General features: G+C 51.5%; 1 protein-coding gene across 1 annotated transcript; it reads right to left on the minus strand.

Moving 5' to 3' along the window:
- Positions 1-9270: 9270 nt before the first annotated feature.
- On the minus strand, positions 9271-11044 carry LOC149367454 (uncharacterized). Its single transcript, XM_089572702.1, has 2 exons — positions 10720-11044; positions 9271-10574 (listed from the first exon to the last, which is right to left on the minus strand). Exons 1-2 carry the CDS (start codon positions 11042-11044, stop codon positions 9271-9273), a joined length of 1629 nt encoding a protein of 542 aa, XP_089428828.1.
- Between the last annotated feature and the right edge of the window lie 9871 nt (positions 11045-20915).

Raw genomic sequence — 20915 nt, forward strand, 5'->3', positions numbered from 1 at the left:
GGCAGGTTTCAAGTTCTTCGTGGTCGGTGGCGGAAGGGTACCAAGGTAAGTCGATGAAGTCGAAGAATCCGGGGGGTTTGTTGAAGCAGGGAGGCGGTGCGGTGATGCAAAGTAGAATAAAAGCCTGGGTAAGAAGGGGCGAAATCATGACCGAGTTCCGAGCGGTGAAGTGCCCCAAGTGGCTCCAGAGCAGATGCGTCTTTTCTAGTCGATGCGTATCTCCCGCGCTGATAGTTCCACCAGGTTGCCAGGCGTTATACTTGACAGGGGGCGGGAACGGCGGTGCAAGGCAGGTTTCAAGTTCTTCGTGGTCGGTGGCGGAAGGGTACCAAGGTAAGTCGATGAAGTCGAAGAATCCGGGGGGTTTGTTGAAGCAGGGAGGCGGTGCGGTGATGCAAAGTAGAATAAAAGCCTGGGTAAGAAGGGGCGAAATCATGACCGAGTTCCGAGCGGTGAAGTGCCCCAAGTGGCTCCAGAGCAGATGCGTCTTTTCTAGTCGATGCGTATCTCCCGCGCTGATAGTTCCACCAGGTTGCCAGGCGTTATACTTGACAGGGGGCGGGAACGGCGGTGCAAGGCAGGTTTCAAGTTCTTCGTGGTCGGTGGCGGAAGGGTACCAAGGTAAGTCGATGAAGTCGAAGAATCCGGGTGGTTTGTTGAAGCAGGGAGGCGGTGCGGTGATGCAAAGTAGAATAAAAGCCTGCGTAAGAAGGGGCGAAATCATGACCGAGTTCCGAGCGGTGAATTGCCCCCTTCACCGAAGTTCCAAAGAAAGACGATACATATCGGCGTTGCATGGACTACCGCAGACTGAATTAGGTTACAAGAAAGGATGCGCACCCTCTACCAACCATTTCTTTTCTAGTGTCCAACCTAGGTGGGGCGAAGTACTTTACTACGCTCGATGCTAGCCGCGGATACTTTCAGGTTGAAATGGATGAGCGTGATAAGGAGAAAACTGCTTTCACTTGCCACAGAGGTCTTTTCCAATTCAAGAGAATGTATTTTGGCTTGGTAGGAGCACCCGCTACTTATCAGCGCCTAATGGACCGTGTTCTGGGAGATGCGAAGTGGCAACACGCGCTCGCATACCTAGACGACGTCGTGGTGTACTCGAAAACGTTCGAGGAACACCTGCGCCACTTGAGGGACATCCTAGAGAGGCTGAGGTCCGCGGGAATCACTTTGAACCCGAAGAAGGCGCAGATCGCCGCGACTCGAATAACACTGATGGGGTTCACGATCGACAAAGGCCGCATTCTGCCGTGCGAGGATAAACTCGAGGCTTTGCTTAAGTTTCCGTCGCCGTCAGATCTAGCTGGTCTCAGACGCTTCGTGGGAATGGCGAACTTTTATCGCCAGTTCATCCCGGATTGCGCAGCGCTGCAGGCACCTTTGACAAAGCTTTTTAAAAAGGGCGAGCACTGGAGTTGGGGTCACGAGCAAGAGGCTGCACTGCGCAACCTCACCAAGGTGCTCGCGGACACGGCTGAGTTGCAGCTACCCAACCTAAACAGTGAGTTTGTGATTCAAACCGACGCAAGCGACCTGGGCTTAGGAGCAGGGTTGCTTCAGGAGCATGAAGGCGTCCTCCGACCGGTAGCATTCGCGAGCCGTTCACTGACGCCGGCAGAGAGGAACTACTCGGTGACAGAGAAGGAATGTCTCGCGATAGTTTTTGCTCTGCCGAAGTTCGACTACTACGTCGACGGGGTGGCATTTGTGATCGAGACTGATCAAATGGCGCTCACATGGCTGAGACGACTCAGCGAACCGAGCGGCCGCCTGGCGCGTTGGGCCCTGTTGCTACAGCGTTACGACTTTACCGTGCGCTACTGCAGAGGGAAGAACAACGCCGTGGCTTGTATACAAGAGACCGACACGTGCGGTAGCCATGAAACAACTGACGTTTATTGCCCGCTCACCGGAAGTGCCCGAGCACGTTGCCAGACTGGCTGGCGTGCACCGTACAGTTTTAGCGGTCACCGATACATCCTCCTTTCTTTAAACATTGAGAAGGTGATGTAATGTCTCAACTGTCTGCGAAGGCGCCGGTGCGTCTCATTGATGACAAGTATACCGTGGAGCGCATAAAGGCGGATAGCAACCATGGCCTGGAAATAAGCACTCGTCGACGAGGGTTGCCGTAGAGCGTGGCCGTAAACGGAGCTCAAGTTCGCATCGTTTCGAGTGTCCGTATGAGGCAGAAGATATACAAGGCTACCCGAGAACGGCGACCTCGCCCAGGTGCAACGGCGTGGGCATAACACAAGCAACGCTGGCTTCGCGCCGGGGTCGGTTTACCGAAACACGCCGTTTGGAGAAACGTACACATCGTCGAGAAGCAAGCCTACAGGAGGACGAGCGGACACGCCGAGAACACGATCTTCCAAGTTCGCAGCGTGAGAAACAGCGGTTGCCTGCGGAAGGCTGGTGGTGTGTGTGCTCACGTGCTGTGGCTTACGTGCAGGAATTCGAGGGCGGGCCTTTATGGTGCCGTGTGAAAAGAATGGCAATTTGTGCTCTTCGATTGGTGCGTGCCCAAGGACAACAAATTCCCTGCCTAGGGACCTAGGGACATTACAAGGCTTAAAACCCGGTGTTTCCGCCTCGTAAGAGGCAGAATTCTCTGAAATCTCCATCTGTAAAGATGTAAATAAATTCTAATTCGCCTACGAGAGCTCCTCGCCTCCGTGGTTCCTCGACGCCTCGCTGGTCTTCGCTACCCTCGACTCGGGCTCAACGTCCGGCGTCGCGACAGTGACTATAGAGTAAGTCCTTCGCATTAGGGAGAACCCCTTTCTCCTGCTGCTGGCGAGGATGCTGTAGGCGGTCTTAGTAGTCTAGGTGGTGTACACTGCTCCCTTGCTGGGGCTGTTGATCTTGCATTCGATAACGGAGTGTCAACACGCATGAGGGCCTGTTGGGGTCTTGTCGCTCTCTGCAACACTGGGCGACTTTCCACGTCTCCAGCGTTGCGTCCTGTAGGATGAAGCTGTTGTGATGTTGGGTTGCAAACCTCTCTCGTTTTTCGCAAGTCTTGACGGTTCCTTCTAAATTCGCTTCCATCCTCTGTTGTTACTCTGTATGATCGAGGGGCCACAAGATCTAAAACTATAGCTTTTGTGCCCCACTTGCTTGCAGACCTAATCCGAACGCTGTCTCCAGGCTGTAATGGCGGGAGCTGCTGTCCTTTGTTCGTATCCTGCTTATGTTTTCGAGGTTTTGAGAGGTGCTGAGCTGAATCCGAGCAGGGGTCCGGGAGCGGCGTTCTGCTGTCGCGACCCATGAGATACTTGGATGGTGAGACACCGTCTTCCAGCGGAGACGCACGATAGTTGAGGAGGCCAAGCCAAAACTCCTCCTTTGATGATCCTGCCTTCTTGAGTAGCCTCTTGATTATTTGTACGCCTTTCTCCGCGAGTCCATTCGATTTCGGATAATAAGGGCTGGAAATGATGTGTTCAAAGTCAAACATCACTGCAAAGTCTTTAAATTCCTTGGCTGTGAATTGGGGGCCTCCATCTGTGCATACTTCGTGGGGGATGCCATAACGTGCAAATATCCGAGATAGTTTGTTTATGACCTCAGTAGTTGTGGTGCCGTTCAACTCCTCCACCTCCGGATAGTTAGAGTAGGCATCGTACACAACAAGGTAATGCATTCCAGCATGCTCGCACAAGTCAGCTCCCACCCTGTACCAGGGGCGACTGGGCGTATCCCGTAACAGCAGAGGTTCAGCAGGCTGTTTGTAAGCATGTATCTGACAAGTCGGACACCGCTCAGCCATTTCTCTTATTTTAGCCGCCATCCTGGGCCAGCACATGAGGCTGCGTGCACGTGATGTGCATTTCGCTATGCCCAGATGCCCTCGATGCAACCGACAAAGCATTTCCTTTCGAAGCTCGGAGGGAATGACAACTTTGGTACCTTTCAACAACACACCTTCCACCACTGACAGTTCACTGGTGTGCGTTTTCCACTCCCCGTTCAAAGACTGTGACGCCTGCAGTTTTGCCATGATTTGCTGCAGCTCCGGGTCCCTAGCCTGTGGCATCTTCCAATTTGTCCATTGTTCTCTTGCTCACCCGGTCCTCCAAGACACTTATGGCGTGTACTTCCAAGTCATCTGAGAAGTTATCTGACAAGCGTTTCCCTTGCATCCTGGAAAGAGTGTCAGCAATAACCAGTTTCTTCCCAGGAACAAATTGCAACGGGTAGTCGTATTTCAGCAGTCGCAGGAAGAGCCTTTGAAGTCGAGGCGGGATGTCTCCGAGTGCTTTCTTCGAGATAGATATCAATGGACTGTGATCGGTCTCTATTGTGATTCTTCGGCCCAAGACAAGCTCATTAAACTTCTCACAGCCAAACACCATTCCAAGGGCTTCAATCTGTGCGTATCTGCGCTCAGTCTCTGTCAGGACCCTTGACGCAGGCCGCCAGTCGCTACCATGCTGCTGGGAAAGGGCGGCACCCAATGCAAAGGCGGATGCGTCAGTGGACAGCTTTGTAGGTAAAGATGGATCAAATATAGCAAGTACAGGAGCTTGCGTGAGCATTTCGTTTAGACGGGCCCACTCGATGTCGTGCGCTCTAGTCCATTCAAAGACAGAGTCCTCCCGCAACAGACCACGAAGTGATTCTGTCTGACTTGCTAAGTTTGGCAAGTACTTGCTGAAATATTTGACTGCTCCAAGTAGCCTCTGGACTTCCTTTTTCGTAGCTGGCTTCTGGCAATGGGCCAGGCACTCTACCAGTTCTGGGTTTGGTTTGATGCCTTGTTCACTTATTCTGTCTCCAAGGAAGTCGATCTGTTTCACTCCGAACCTACATTTGTCCCAATTAAGAGTTAGGCCAGCAGCACTGGCCGTTTCCAAGGCTCTGTACAGTCTTTCCTGGTGCTCTTCCCATGAGGCACCCCAAACCAAAATGTCATCGATGTAGATGCGTACCCTTGTAGTCCGTCGAAAATCTCTGTCATTGTCCTTTGAAATATCTCTGGAGCCGATGAAATACCAAAGGGCAGCCTTAGAAACCGGTAACGACCAAATGGACTGCTAAATGTGCAAATTCTTGAGGACATGTTATCAAGCGGGATTTGGTGGAATCCACTATTGGCGTCAAGCGTGCTGAAATATTTCGCTCCTGCCAGTTCACTTTCGATCTCTTCCCTGCGCGGAAGCTGAAAGTGTTCCCTCTTCAAAGCCGCGTTCACTTTTTTGGGGTTCATGCAAACGCGAAGTTGGCCGTTCTTCTTTCGAGCAATACCCAGTCAGATGGCTCTCGCACCTTGGCAATGATGCCTGCAGCCTCCAGGCGCTCAAGCTCCTCTTTCAGCCGCGATCGAATTGCGTGAGGTACCCGCCGCGCTGGCTCGGCGACTGGACGGGCGCCATCTTGAAGAGTATTCCCGCTTCAGTTTTCCGATGCCCGTGAACAACTTGGGATACTGCCGGCGAACGCACTCGGACAAAGCCTCATCTTTTTTTACTGCTCTGATTCTGTTGACAAGACCAAACTGCTCACAAGCCAGCAGTCCCAAGATCGCCTGACGGGCCTTCTTCACAACAAAGAATTCCACTAGTCGAGTGTCGGCGCCAGTCCGAACCGGGAGGCATACCTTTCTCATGCGCACGATTTCATTCCCGCCGTAGCTGCGTAGTACGGCCCTGGCTGGCTCTGGCTGCTGCTTGGTTCCCAGGGCTTCGAACAAGCCGCGCGGCAGCAGGTTGGCCTGCGCGCCGGTGTCGACTTTCAGCCGCACTTCCCGTCCCGAAATACGAGTCACTACCTCCCAGTCGCGCGCATCAGCAGCGCTCGCTTTCTTGCATGCTGTACATACCTGCAGCACGGTAAAGCCGTCGCCGTCGTCCGGCCGCTCGGCAACCTCGTTAACATCCGCTGCTCTTGCTTTGCAGCAAACTGCGAAATGATTCTGCCTTCCGCACCTAGCACATTTTTTCCCATATGCTGGACACTCGCGAGGCCTATGCGAGCGGTTGCAGTAGCCGCATTTCTTTTCTTGGTGTCTCCCTTTGCCGTAACCCAGCGCGTCGTTCCTGTGCTGCTGATGCTTCTTTTTCTCTTCACCCACTGCGTCGACGCTTTTGTCTTCACTCCACACTTTGCTTTGTGCGGCAGCGATTTCCTCAGCCTTTGCCCACTCGACGGCTGCGGTGAGTGCCAAGTCCTTTTTGGCTAGAAGCTTTTCCCTCAGCGTCCTACTAGATGTGCCGTACACTATTTGGTCACGCAGCATCGATTCCCGAAGGGTGTCAAAATTGCAGGTCTTCGATTTCAGTTGCACGTCTCGATACAAGTGCTATTTATTTATTTATTTATTTATTTATTTATTTATTTACTTTATTTACATATACTGCAGCCCCGATGGGGCTATTGCAGGAGTGGGAGGAAGAAGAAAAAGAAAAAAAAGGCAGAGAGCGACAACATATTCAGAACTGAACACCATTAAAATACAGAACAGAAATGCAACAGACTAATCACAGATTTGCAACAACATTAAAAAATAGGTTTGGTTCCAGGGAGCGTATATCACCGGGTAAAGAATTCCATCGTTCGATAACACGAGGAAAAAAACTAAATTTGAACATATCAGTGCGCGCGTGAATGGGTGTTACATTCAATGGGTGGTAGCTCCTTGTAGATGAAGATGCTGAAAAATGCAAATACTCAGACAGTGAAGCAAAGCGGGATGAATTAACAATACCATGAAAATATTTTAAACACTCATTGTCGCGGCGGGTACAAAGGAGGCAAAGGCCTATGGCAGGAAGAGTGGATGAAGGTGAAAAATTTCTGTCATACCGTCGGCAAATAAATCGTACTGCTTTCCTTTGGACGGATTCCAGCTTACTGATATCGGACTGTTTATGAGGATTCCAGATTATTGACCCATACTCCAAAAGTGGACGAATTAAAGCTTTGTATGTTACCAGTTTAGTTTCTTGGGGGGCAACACTAAGTGTACGTTTTAGATAACCGAGCCTCCGCATTGCATTATTGGATATTGTGTTAATATGCTTTGACCAGGACAAGTTAGACGAAAAAAGAAGACCTAAATATTTGTACTCGGACACTTGATTCAGAGAGTTATCTTTGAATGAGTAGGTGTAAGAAGATGGTATTGTGCGATTACAGAATGACATGTATACAGATTTACGAAAGTTTATTTGCATTTGCCATGTTTCACACCATGAGCAGAATGACACGAATGACTGATTTAGTTGCGCGTGATCCTCAGGGGTGTTAATTGAACTGTATATCACACAATCGTCTGCATACAACCGAATTTTTGAAATAATATTTTCTGGCAAATCATTAATGTATAATAAAAACAACAGTGGCCCGAGCACGGAGCCTTGTCATACACCGGATGATACATTAACAGTTTCAGATGAACAGGAGTTGAAAGAAACATACTGTGTACGATTAGAAAGAAAGCTTGATATCCAGTCTACCAGTAACGGGTCTTTGAGTATTGCATTAAGTTTACAAAGAAGTTTGCTGTGGAGAACGGTGTCGAAAGCTTTAGAAAGGTCGATAAATAAAGCGTCGATTTGTGAGCCCGTGTCGAGGGAACTAGCAATGTCGTGCGTGAATTCTACAAGTTGTGAAATGGTACTTAGCCCGCGCCGAAACCCATGCTGAAATTTGCCCAAGATATTGTTAGCTTCAAGAAATTCTGTAATGTGCTTATGAATGATATGTTCTAGTAATTTGCATGAGTGTGAAGTTAACGAAATGGGGCGATAGTTGGACAAGATTTGGGTGCTGCCAGCTTTAAACAGGGGAATAACTTCGCAACCTTCCAGGCTACGGGGACGGTTGCGGATGATAGCGATTTCTGGAAGATGGTAGTCAAATAGCGGCTGGTCCAAAGAGAGTAACGATGCAGAAATACATTAGGGATGTCATCAGGACCACTACTTTTTTTCACATTTAAGTTCAGAATGAGGTTCAGAACACCTTCGACGCTTATTGAAATATCATTGACAGAACATTGGGAGTTGCTAGGAAAAGTAATCATTTCAAGGTTATCTCTTGTAAATACCGACTGAAAATATGTGTTGAAACTAGTAGCTATAGCTAATGAGTCACAGACCGGCTTATCATAAATAATGAAGGTATTCGGACTAGTGCTCTGTGGCAATATGGATGCCCAAAACTTGCGGGGATTGTGTTTCATTAATTGCGGCAAGGAATTTCTGTAGTAAAAATCTTTTTCCGAGTGAACTTTGGCACGGAGTTCTTCTTTAGCGTCGCAGAACTGTTGCAAAAGTTCAGGGTTACCATTGCGCTTGGAAACGCGTAGTCTGGCAACACGGCGAGAAAGATGCAGTATGTCTCTTGTTATCCAGGGCATACTGTGGTTTTGCTTTTTAGTTTTTAATGAAACAAAACGCTCAATACAGACCTTCACAATGTTTTCGAAAAATGTTACTAAAGAATTCACGTCACATGATATGCTAAGGTGCTGAAACTGTTCAAATGCGTCACTTAATAAATCCAGGATAGCCACGTCGTCTGCTCTACTGAAATCCGGAAATGTTGAATAAGTTAGTTTTGAGGAAGGAATAGAACATGGGATCGAAACAAGAACAGCGTTGTGATCGGATATCTCCTCGACGACTTCGCATGTAAAATTCGTCGCGAAAAGAGAAGAGCTTAAAAACACCAGATCCAGTATTGCCGACGACCTCGTGGACTTATCAACTATCTGTTTTAATCCAAATGACAAAGAAAAATTGACAAGTTCATTACTGATTGCAATGTCGTGACCAGTAATAGATAATGTATGCCACTGAATTCCGGGAAGATTGAAGTCTCCTAGGATAATTATATTTGGATTGCTGATATGATGAGAATGCAAGAAGTTACTTAAAGAATGCACGTGGTCTACGGAAGTGGCCGGTGGTCGAACACCGCACCGATAACAAATGATTTGTTACCTAAGTAGAGTTTGCACCAAGTTGACTCTATTTCGACAGGGACCGAAATTTCAACAAATTTCAGACTAGACTTAATGAAGAGAGCGACACCGCCTCCTTTCCCATGCTGCCTGTCAGCCCTAATTACAACGAAACCTGGAGGAGTTATTTCAGAGTCAATTATACCATCATGTAGCCACGTTTCGGTGACCGCAATGATATCAGGCGAATGAGTTAGGATTAAAGAGATAAAATGTGAAAGCTTGTTTACCTAACTTCTGGCATTAATGTTCAGAACACGAAGGTTGGCGGCGGTGTCCCGTCAGTCAGAATCTGTGGGTGGCTTGGCAGCAGTAGCATTAGCAGCACCAGAGTTCGGGGGCGTTGATTTCGAATCTTTGATCAAACTTTTCTCAATATCATCCCAGTTGTACCGCACGCTATCAATAAACACGTGGTCATAACGCAAATGAACCTTTGAGCCACTGTCACGATAAGATTGCGTTGCATCCCATATTTTTTTCCGGATCAATCGAACGTGAGCAGAGAAATCCTCGGATAAGCTAATGCCTGAATTTTTGAGCCTATGAGCATTTTTTAACGCTTGAGTTTTTTCCCGAAAGTCAAGTAGCCTAACGATGACAGGACGAGGGCGCCCTTCCTGCTTTCTACCTAGCCGATGATACCTTTCTATTTTAGGACAATCCAACTGAAGGTTATCGATGAATACCTTAGTCACCGCAATCAACAGAGCTTTGTTAGTTTCTTCATCTTCTCCAGCAAGACCGTGAAATATAAGATTGTTTCTGCGAGAACGGTTTTCCAGCTCATCATTTCTTGAAACAAGCTTGCTAACAACCTCAGACAACGAATTCAACTGGCGTTGCACGGTCCCGTCGCTTGCGTCGCCATTCGAAGTTGGCGGGTTTGACTCAAGAGCAGAGACTCGTGATTCAAGTGCCTCAAAGCGAGAGTTCACTCTCTGCTGGAAACGTTTTATATCTGCAATATCTTCGGCCATTTTTCTCTGGCCCGCCAGCAGTTCGGCAAGCATTTCATTAATAGCTGGCTGATTGGAAGTGGAGCAAGCGTCATCAGTGCTTGCTACTTGAACATTAACGGAAGAAGATGTAGAACGTGTGCCTGGTTTTGAACCGGGATTGCTGTGAGAGGGTCCAGGATTAGTTTCCACATCTCCGCTTAAGAGAACACTAGCAATGCAGTAAACAAGCTGTGAATACAACGATACAGACACATAACGAAAACCGCGATTGTGTGGGCGAGGAAACAGCATCAAAAATCTGTCATCAGAGCGGACGCAACGTGCGTTTTCAAGAAAACGTACCTGCGTGAAGAATAAGAAGCGGATCAGCATGCTGCCGCTTTCGCTGTCTCCTAGCCCACTGGCAGTCCGCTGTGTAGGCATTGCTTTTCTACGGTCCGTGGGTGACGTCACAGAACTTGGCTTTAAGATGACCGGTAGATCGAAGATGACATCGTCGAAGGGAGATGCTCGGCCAGGCTGCGCAGTGGAGGGCACACCCGTGCTGTCTTTTACAGGAAAGGTAGGGCAGTCCACGCTCGCACAGATGTCATCCACGTGTAGGATTGGTGATGGCGATGGAACTGAAGTCCGTAGCGCAAGGAAACAAGGCGCCGCTGTAGTCCCGACGAAGGCACCAGCGAGGCAGGCGCAGAACTGCGTGAAGAATAAGAAGCGGATCAGCATGCTGCCGCTTTCGCTGTCTCCTAGCCCACTCGAACGGCTCACCTTCGGCTTGCGAGCGGTTCCGGAACACGTAGCGCTCGAACGTCTCAATGCTCTGCGGCAGGCAGTAGGCTTCAAAAGCTTGCACTAGCTTGTCGTAGTTCTTCATGTCTTCAGCGGTAAGATCGAAGCTGTTGTAAACATCTATTGCCTCTTGACCGGCAAGGTGAAGCAAAATGGCGGCTTTCTGGGCGTTGCTGCGTTGTCTTCCTGGTTCTGTTGTCTCAGTGGCGATGAAGTAGAGCTCTACCCGTTGCTTGAATCGAGTCCAGTTGTCCGCCACATTATCCCCGAAACGTAACGGCTCTGGAGGCGGAAGCTCCGTCATTTTTTGGCGCGGGAACAGGTCACTTCTGACACCATGTATACAAGAGACCGACACGTGCGGTAGCCATGAAACAACTGACGTTTATTGCCCGCTCACCGGAAGTGCCCGAGCACGTTGCCAGACTGGCTGGCGTGCACCGTACAGTTTTAGCGGTCACCGATACAGGCTGACGCACTCTGGCGAGCGCCTGTCCAGAGCGAGGAAGGTCACGCGACCGACCGCCCGACAGAGAGAGAGAGTGAGGGATTGTCCCCAGCCGTAGCCGATGTAAGGGACGCGGACCGACCGTTGATCCCGGGCGAGAGCGTGAAACACATGGACTACGCGAGTTCCGTGGGGATCGTGTTCAGCAGAAAAGAGTTGCTCGAAGCTCAGCAGATGGATCCGTTTTGTCGAAAAGTGTTCGACGGGCTCCGGGAGCCGGGCGGCCGGTCCCCCGCACACGTGGGCAGCTGGTTTTGCTGTCGGTGCGGAGCGCTTGGAAACAGCTGGTTGTGCTGTGAGCGCGCTGGATTCTTATCTGCTGGATTCCGACGGCGTCCTCCGAGAACGACACCGAGAACGACACAAGCGAGGCGTTCAAGGTGGTGATACCGCGAGTGTTGAGAGCGGCACTGTTACGTTACTTTCATGACTCGTGCATCGCTGGGCATGCAAGTGGCCCCAAGACTTACATTAAGTTGTGTCGCTTTGCTACCTGGCTTGGCATGAAAAGGGACGTAACACGCTACGCCCGCTCATGTCATGTGTGCCAAAGCGTGAAGCCCCGGGGTGGACGACCGCCCGGCCTCATGCAGCCGATTAACAGCCAGACTCCCTGGCAAATCGCGGCATGTGATATAATGGGACCGTATCCCACGACACCGAGTAGGAACAAGTTTTTACTGGTGGTCACGGATCACTTCAGCAAGTGGGTTGAACTTTTCCCCCTGAGAAAGCTGACGGCACGAGTGATCATGGAGAAGCTGATGGACTATTCACCAAGTTCGGTTTCCCAGAGCGGCTGATAACGGGCAACGCGTCCTACTTCACTGCGAAGGTGTTCGTAGATGCACTCGGCATTAAGCACAAGAAAACGACCACCTATCATGCTCAGTCGAACCCCACGGAACGAGTCAACCTCAACATCAAGCACATGCTTGTCGCGTACTCTGAGAGGCACAAAGATTGGGACTCCTATCTGCCGGAGATCGCGTTCGCTTTGCGTTCGACCGTTAACCGCTCGACTGGGTATGCGCCGTCTTCTCTCAATCTGGGTAGAGAGCTGCTAAATCCGATGGACCGGGTTCTAACGGGCAGCATTAAGACGCCAGTCGCTTCGTCAGCACGAGCTGAATACTCGACGCAGCGCTAAGATGACGGAGGCCTTATGCAAGGCTCGCCACAACCTGAGTACTGCTAAGGCGCAGCAGAAAGCACAGTACGACCGCTCGCACCGGGATGTTCACTACGAAGTGGGCAATCTGGTGCTTCGGCGCCAACACGTTCTGAGCGATGCTAGCAGACAGTTCGCGGCCTCGTTGGCGCCGAAATGGATCGGGCCGTTTCGCGTGCGAGAGAAGCTTTCCGCGCTCGTTTACAGGCTTGAGGACTTGCGGTCGAAACCGACAGGCGGACCGGTGCACGTATGCGACTTGAAACGTTACGTGCAGCGAGATGAGTGGGTCCAGGACACAGCCCGACCCGCGCCGCAGTCGAAAAACGAGCGCTGCGATCAGCCGGCGAACTCCGCGTCCCGCTATAACTTGCGCCGTAGGCAGAAATAAAATCTCCCTGCACGGACTAGAGCGAGGGCGCAGGCCGACACGCAGTCTCGTTAGATGCATGAACGTACGGGCCGCTCATGCCGATCAATGTTACGTAAGGCTTACTTGCGTTAGCCCTCATGACTCTTGTGAGGGCCCTACAGCTACGTAGCACGCGCTGCGGGAGTTGGCTACATCTGTGTTGACCTTTTTCAGCGCAGATGGAAAAGAAGCAGGGCACATCAGAACGACATCGCTCACCACTGCCGCCATCAAGCCACCATCCAGCTTCGGCAACGCGCCGCGCCCATGGCCCGCCGCTACGCCCAGACCGCGACCTGAAGCCGCCTCCCTGCTGCAGCCCGGCGCCCCTGCTACCTGCCGCACCGCATCGGAGCTAACCGTCTGCCTAACGCCTGCCGACTGTACGCCGCTGCACCCGCCTACCCAAGAACAAGCTGGTCAAAACACAGAGAGCGCAGCCGCGGCCCCCTTTACCACCTCAACCCTCGCCAGCTAACCAGGCATGCCAGGGCAGCCCGTCCGCGGCCCTCGCCACTGAAGTCGCCTGACACAGCATCTCAGGGCGGCGCAGCCACGAACCTGCAGCCTCCAAACCTGCTCGGCCGTTGCCACGGAGGCGGTCAACCACCTTGACCGGAGCGCGCAGCCGCGCGTGCTCGAAGACGGCGACCGGTGGCAAGCTAACGTCTGGCATCACCATCTCGCGGGTGGCCAAGCCTTCGGACCAGCTGATCGGTGCGGGCGTGGCGCGGACATCAACAAGTGTACCGGCGGGAGCCGAAGAACTTCGATCCCTGGATGGCGGAGAATACAAAGTAACGTTGCGCCTGCTTCTCTGTTCGGGAGGCTTCTTAAAGGGAGACTGAGGCGGTTTTCGAATCAGCTACTTTTTTAGGGTTTTGAAGTAGTGTCATTGCTGATCACGTCTGTGAAATTATTTTTTCGATTTTGGCCAAAACAGTGGCGCAATCGCCAATTAAAAACGCGATGTTTAAATCTCCCGCGCCGCGCGCGACCGCAGGAGAGGAGAACAGCGGAGAGGGAAACCTCGTCCATGTCGGCCAACGTGACGTCACGTTGAGGAGCCGGGGATACTTCGGCGCACCCGAGAGAGCTTTCAGCGCGCGTTGTTTCTCGTGCTGCATGCGTTGTTCCTCGTACTGCGTGCGTTGTGACGTACAAAGCGTGTCAGCCGACCTTGAGAATCAGATTCAACACGAGGTACTACTCTGCTTTCGTGTCCACGAACAACTACGCCCGCGGCTGTGTCGTCTTCCACTGTTTTCCGCAAGATCATACGCTCGCAGCGCAAGCGCTCGCTGCTTTGACGAAGAATTCAAGCCGACCAAAGCAAGCGTACTCTGCTCGAAGCACTTTCGTGACACCGGCTACATGCAGAGCTTGTCCCTAATGTGATCTCTGGAGATTTCGGTCGCGGCTGAACCATGACGCAGTTCCTTTCATTTCCTCGCGCATGAGAGGCGTGTCATCATTTCGAAGAAGCGCCTCTTCTAAAAGCAGAAACATGCTCACTAGAAACACGCCCCTGCAGAAACCTAACAGAGGCTCAAGCATGTGTTCCTCTTCTCTGCTTATAGGTGCGGCCAGACCACCTGAGGCGTGCTCAGCAAGGCTCGGTTAGTGATTTTGTACTCGGTTCGACGTGTCCAAGCAAGCAAGCAAAGCAAAACACAATAAAGCAAAGCAAGCAAGCATTGAAGCTCTTCATATGCGGCATCTCGTTTAATCGTATCTAAGCGATTAGAATGAAAGCGTTCGACGTTCTGATTTCGGATGCAAATTAGCAGAGAAATGAATGCCAACGAAGTTTTTGCAAAAAAACATCATGTCTCGCAACCTTAGTCGGTTTCTTCTTCAAGTTGTGGCAGCGAACCAGTTGCAGCTAGCTTGGCTTTTAAACACACATATAGTTGGCCACTACTTCACTGAACCTAAACTGCAAATCTAGGAAGGGCGAACGTTTCCGAGGCAGCGATTAATATTTTCTGGCATCTGCTGAACGCGCCACGAGTGAAGCAGCAGCCTTGTGCGCGTATTTAGCTTGGTTTCCAGCGCACAATGATTCCTTCAATATCCTGTGGTCACATGCCTCGCAGTGCTTGGCCACTGCGCTTCGCTAATTTTGACATCAGCTTTGTGCTGCTTCATCGTTTCCTTGAAATACTTTCTTGCCCCAACCTACGCCGGGTAGTGAGAATAGGATTTTTTGTACACAGCGCTTTGGGCCTTTTCTTTAGGATGACGCTCTTTCGGGCGAGCCAGGAGGCGTCCGGTGGTGGTAATTGGCGTGAGTATTGTTCGCACCCCTTCCTTTCCGAGAATACCAGCCGAGGTTGTGCTGGCACCTTTTACGCATGATCTGCGTACGTGTCTTTCACGCTAGCGTATGCTTGTGCTAGGCGTTGAATTTTTTGCTCGTGTCTTTTTTGCTTTCAGGTGATACGTGGAATGAACAAACTGTAGTATACTTTTCTTTAGAGGTCAGTAAAAAAATAGTCGCCATATTCGCTTTTACAACGCCACGGAAAGCTGCGATCTGCACTCAGCGCAGCGCCGGATCCGCATCGGCAGCTTCTCCAGTCCTCAAAGTGACGTCACGACCTCGTTTGACCAATCACGGGCGGCGGCGCGCCGCGCGGCGTGCCCCGCGGCAGAGGCCGCATATTTCTACTAAAAAAGGCAATTCGCGCTTGTTTTTGCCTTATATGGATGCGATATTCGAGCATACAGCATGAAAAACTATAGGACGCCGCTGCCAGCCTGATTTTCAATAAAAGTGCTTCAGTCTCCCTTTAAGGAGGGGAGGATGTGGGATATACAAATATCCTTCATCGCCCCCGCGCCGAGTCACTCGACGAGAGCGCGCGCCGCAGGGAATGGGGAGAGGCGGGGCACCCGGCCACTCTCCTCACTCCCAGCTCGGACGTGACGTCACGCCTACGCGCTGGTTGCCCAAGGGGGGAGGGGGGGGGGGGCAATGTCGTAGCTCACGCGGGAACCATATATTATCGGATAGAACATTCTTCCGCAGTGTGCTTTGCCTTGCGCTAGGTTAATAAACGGTTTCCTAGCGTACTCTGTTCGTTGCCTGCTTCGTCCGAACCCGCCGTGGCTGTGACTTTGCGCCACGGGTTGGGGACACGAGAACGCCCGCGCATAGCTGGCACGGAAGCTCGCCTTCCCGGCCGGCTGCACGCGGAGTGACCCCATAGCATCGCAAACGCGTAAGAGAGACCTCCAATCTGCGCGAGCGCCAGTCTTTGCTACTCCAAGGATGCAGAAGGTGCTGATATTCGGGAGATGAAGTGCCGAGGCTGAAAATTCCTGAAATATTGTATAACTGCGAAACCTCACCGCAGCTGTATATGCGCAGGTTGGCAGGACAGCAATTACTGGGGCCACAGAAAGAGGCCCTTGCTAATGAATCAGCAACCTCATTTAACTGAGTGCCCACGTGACCCCAATAATTCCAACGAGGCACTGCGCGAGCCGCGCTGCCGTTCTCTTCCTCGCTCGAACCTGTCTTCGCAAACGCAAGTAACGCGCACAGATTAGCTGCTTCGACAAAAAAAACAGCAGTGTTTGTGAACACCTTCCGGCTTCGTCGGCTGTTCTTCTATATTTGTACTTACTCCTGCACAGATATTGATAAGCCATCTGTTTCCAGCAGAATGTTTTCAAGGTCAGTGACAGAAGCTAGTTTTGAGCAGCCAGCTGCTTGTGCAGCTTGTTGTAGCAGTTCACGAAGCAGCTACCATCTTCCACAACAACAGCCCTGGGAATGACTAGACGGCTTTCGGCTAGCTTTCTTCAGTAGAAAACTGCACACGCCTTCCCAGTTATTTCGTCCTGTATAGATTCATGTTGCCACTCCGTAGATGGTTGAGTCGCAGTCACCAGGTCACCAGTCGTGAGTGCAGTCGACGTAGTACTGGTTTCCGCCGAGCGGGAAAGAGGCATCAGCTCGTTCGGGCTGACTGCCTCTATACGCAAGCCTCGCCTGAGGAGGACGTATCGTTTCAAGGATCTTGCTAAGATCGGAGGACACGGGCCTGGGAAGAATTACTTCCAGACGTGAGTCATTGTGAAGCAATTGGTACAGCTAAGCCTAAGCAGCGGCGAAAGCAGCGGCGGCGGCGGCGTCCAGTGGCCGAGTCTATCCTCGGGTCGCCGGACGACGGAGTGGTGCTCACAAGGTCAAGCTGTTGCTGTTAATCGAAAGACGGCTGTGTCCTCGACAGAGGTCTCGTGCTTGGGACATCCGGCGGGGGAATACGAGGACGTTCGTTCACCTGCTGGGAAGGAACGAGCAGAAGACTTGCCGCAGTGACCAAAGCGACACATAAGTGTTTGATGATTCTGTCTCTTCTCCTTCCCATCTTCCGAGCTGGGAGAGAGCCGAGCACTGTCTCCTGCTGCCGTGGGTGGTAGCACCAGCGTCCGCAACTGCCCATCCGATAGGACAGCGTTCCTCGAACTCTATTCCCCAGTCAGGGATCTGGGGAATACGAACCCTATTTAACGGGACGTTGTTTTGTGACCAGAGCACTCCCTTCTCGACTATAAATAAGTAAAATAAACCGTCTGTACAGTTTCCTCCTTAATAGAGTTCGCCATCGTCCTTCGAAGCCGGGACCCGCGGGCCTGAGTGACCCCTCCAACTCCAGGGCCCCTCCGTCCTCGACAATCTTCACACTTATCAGTCTACATGACAGCCCGCGTTTTTGGTGACTCTCGTCTGCATTTCACAATATTTGGCTTTGAGAATCGATCTGGAAGGCTGGGAAAGAGACGAGGGCCGACATCGGGCACTAGCGCCCAGTTCCCGCAGGGAATTCGGACCTCTTGCCCGTTCACAAACGTGCTTATACTCCTTGATAATATCTTCATGCTCAAAATGGCGCTCACATATCTTAGACGTGTGAGAGATGCTTCTGTCCTTGCGATGCAACATCTGCTCCTGCCTTTTAAATTCGCTTTCATCGCAAGGCGGTTTGAAAAAATGATGATCGGTTGCATCGTTTCTATTGCCACTTGTGCAGCCGGGCGCAAAGCATGATGGCATGTATGTGTACCTCTCGCTTGAAGTCACCAAGTGCACATATTTCACCACAAACACGTTTTCACTACACTAAGAGCACCATCACACGATGAAAATCTGACTAGCCTGTCGTAACTGCAGCGAGCGAAACCACTGATATGCCGCATTCTCTTTTTCCGAGTCACCGGAAGTTGGACCGCTTGTCCCGGAAGTCGGGTGTCTGCTGTGCATTTCCATGCAAAAAGTCGCGTCTTTGGCATTTCGTTCTCAGTTTTTTGCGTTGTTCTCGTGCAATGTCTGCTGGTGTATCAAAGGAACAAGCAAGCTGAACGCGAGAAATGTGAGCATTGTGTGCAGAACCCTGTAATTTCTGCGAAAGCAAAGAAAACAGGCATGCAGGTCTCACCCTGCTTCGGCAAAGGGGTACGTGCATTAAACACCATGTTCTTGACTGGTTCTTGTCTTCCGAGCGTAAAGGAGAAGTAGTGGAATGACGATTAGCCTAGGTCATCTTAAAACCGAATTTTCGTGCAGCAAAGAAAAGGCACAGCGCGAGAGGAACGACTGACAAGAAAGACGAATGCTGCAGTGCGCGTGAGAAGTGCTGTTAGAAATCAACTGCACCAAGCACCATGAATTAAAGCCCATTCATGCTGAACTTCCTACAATACGAACCAGTACATGACACACTGCGTCGAAAAAGCAGTACCATACCTTTTGGAGGCGCTAATGTGAACCAACCGAACACCGTCGACACCTCACAAGATAGTAGCCTAGCCCTCGCTCCGGTTCGGTCTAAACATAATTCGGTAAAATGGTCGCTGCAAAGTAAGCTGCCTTGTGAATGTTTCAACCTATTCTTTCTTGTATTTATCCCCCATTGATAGCATAACTTGGGCTTGAGCGTGGGAACAAGCATCACAGTAAAGAGCAGAGTTGGCGAAGCTAGGCAAACGAGACGACACCGAGTCGAGTAGACGAGGCTCCATACTTGCTGCGCGTAGCGACGTCCTGTCGTCTGCTAGTGTCGTCCCATTGCGATGCAATTGACCCTTTAGAAAATTCAGCGCTATCTGGTGTGTGGTGCGCAAACCGCGGTGCCTCCGCCATTACTTAGGCATACGCCTGCCGGTATGCGCTTGGGCCAGATTGAAAAGTACGGCGCCCGGTGAAGCCACAACAAGCGCAATTTTCTTGTTTCTGTGCCCTAGCCATGTTCCTTGACATTGGCTCTCTGCACCAAGCTATAGTCGCGATGCCGGCATGCTGCTGTGTGTCTTTCTGCAGCCAGCGCGGCGAAGAGACGCGCACGGTAACAAGCTGTGTTTCCAGAGCACGGAGCGCACGGAGTAGCTGCATGCTTCTTTCTTCTCGTCCGTGACCTGTTCGTTTTCACATTAAAATAAATGATATAAGTATTGAAAGAGCAGCGAAAAGTTCCTTCTACCGTGTAGCCGCTCCGCTGTATAGTGAGCACAAAAATAAAGGTGCCACCTTCGGCGCACTCGACATGCATTCCGATGCTGGCGACTGTTTCGGAGCGTCACAAAATCAAAACGTAGCTCAAACCCGCTTGTTTTGGATCTTCAAGCATCCACGTCCATTCATAGAGAGTTCCGTGTGCGCGAAAAAGAGCACGACGATGCGGCGCGGCGAGGTGCGCCGTCGTTCTCTCCGTTGCGAACATGCAGCAAACGACGGCGACATAGGCGGAGTGCAGCAGCAGCAGCTGTGTGTTTTCGTTCGATCAGGGCCTGTGCACTCTGGCTAAGGCAGGAGACACATGTCCGGCAACAAGTCCGGCGCGCCGCTCCGGTCGCCGCTTCCGAACTGCCACACCACAGCAAGCAGGGACACACGCAGCGGAAAGCACTGCTGCGCCGCTCTACCCAAGCTCCCACAACCGGTGTCGCACTTTGCCGCAGCGCAGCAGTGCCTGAGCGCTGCTTGGCTTGGTGTATAAATATTGCAAGAAAAAACGGCATCGCCTTGTTTTCAGAAGGACTGCCAGCTATACTCGGGCGGCGACAAAGCATGCCAGCTGATGTTGCGAGCTTTCGGCAACGGCACCGCTCGCGGGCGCTCCGGGCGATGAGCTCTGCGGCTGCCTGTCTGCCGTTGTCGTCGCTAGGCATATAGGTTGCTTCGCATCGAAGCGGCAGGGGCCGGCGCTTCAGAAGTCGCCCGCGCTATAAGTGAAGGCCTACTCTTCACTCCGTTTTGCTGTCAACAGCGTCATCTCACAATAAAATAATAGTATGGTCAATTTCTACGGCGCCTTCAGCAGCGGAGCTAGCGGGCGCCAGTCGAGCCGGACCCCAGCGTCGGACCAGCGGCAGCTTCGAGGCGGTTACATAGAGAAAGATATTGGTAAAGAGCGGACACTCCCATAGGCCCCAGCGGCCCATTTGACTGCAGCGCACCAAGCGGGCGGAGTCTCATAACATCCGGTTTCGGTTTCAGGCGCGCGCAGTTTGAATGTCTGCATGCGCTGCGCCTCACTGCCTGGGACGACTTCCGGTTCCGGTTTCAGGGGCGCGCGGTTTGAATGTTAGCATACGCCGCGCCCCGCTGCGCCGTTGGCAGCGTATAATTAAATAGATTTCGAGTGCTTTTGACCAGCCATGAACGCAGCTGCATCACAACTTTGCCAAATATTAGCACTCCACAAAAGACACCAGGTTTTGTGTGAAATGAGAACATTTATTTTGTGCAACATAAACAAAGCCGTGGGATGCGGAAGAAGATGGTTCCTGGCCTCCTGCTCAAGGTGGTCCTGTTGCGGCACCACGGCACACAGCAGGTGTTGCCGACGGGTGGCATCACCTGAAAAATTCGCAAGTGTGGTCATTCTCAGTCTCCTTATTGTAACTCTGTAAACAGTGAAAAGGTGCGAAAGCGGCGAGGGAACGAAATTACGAGCGGAGTCAACATGTTTTTGCGAACCTCGCGTGCTGAACGTCGTTGCGCAAAGTACAATACACATACCCTACTACACGGCAGATACCAATCAGCTTTTTGCAAGCATTTCTCATTCCCC

Source organism: Amblyomma mixtum, chromosome 1, assembly GCF_055824585.1.
Source record: "Amblyomma mixtum isolate Tamu chromosome 1, ASM5582458v1, whole genome shotgun sequence".
In the NCBI taxonomy this organism is placed as follows: domain Eukaryota; kingdom Metazoa; phylum Arthropoda; class Arachnida; order Ixodida; family Ixodidae; genus Amblyomma; species Amblyomma mixtum.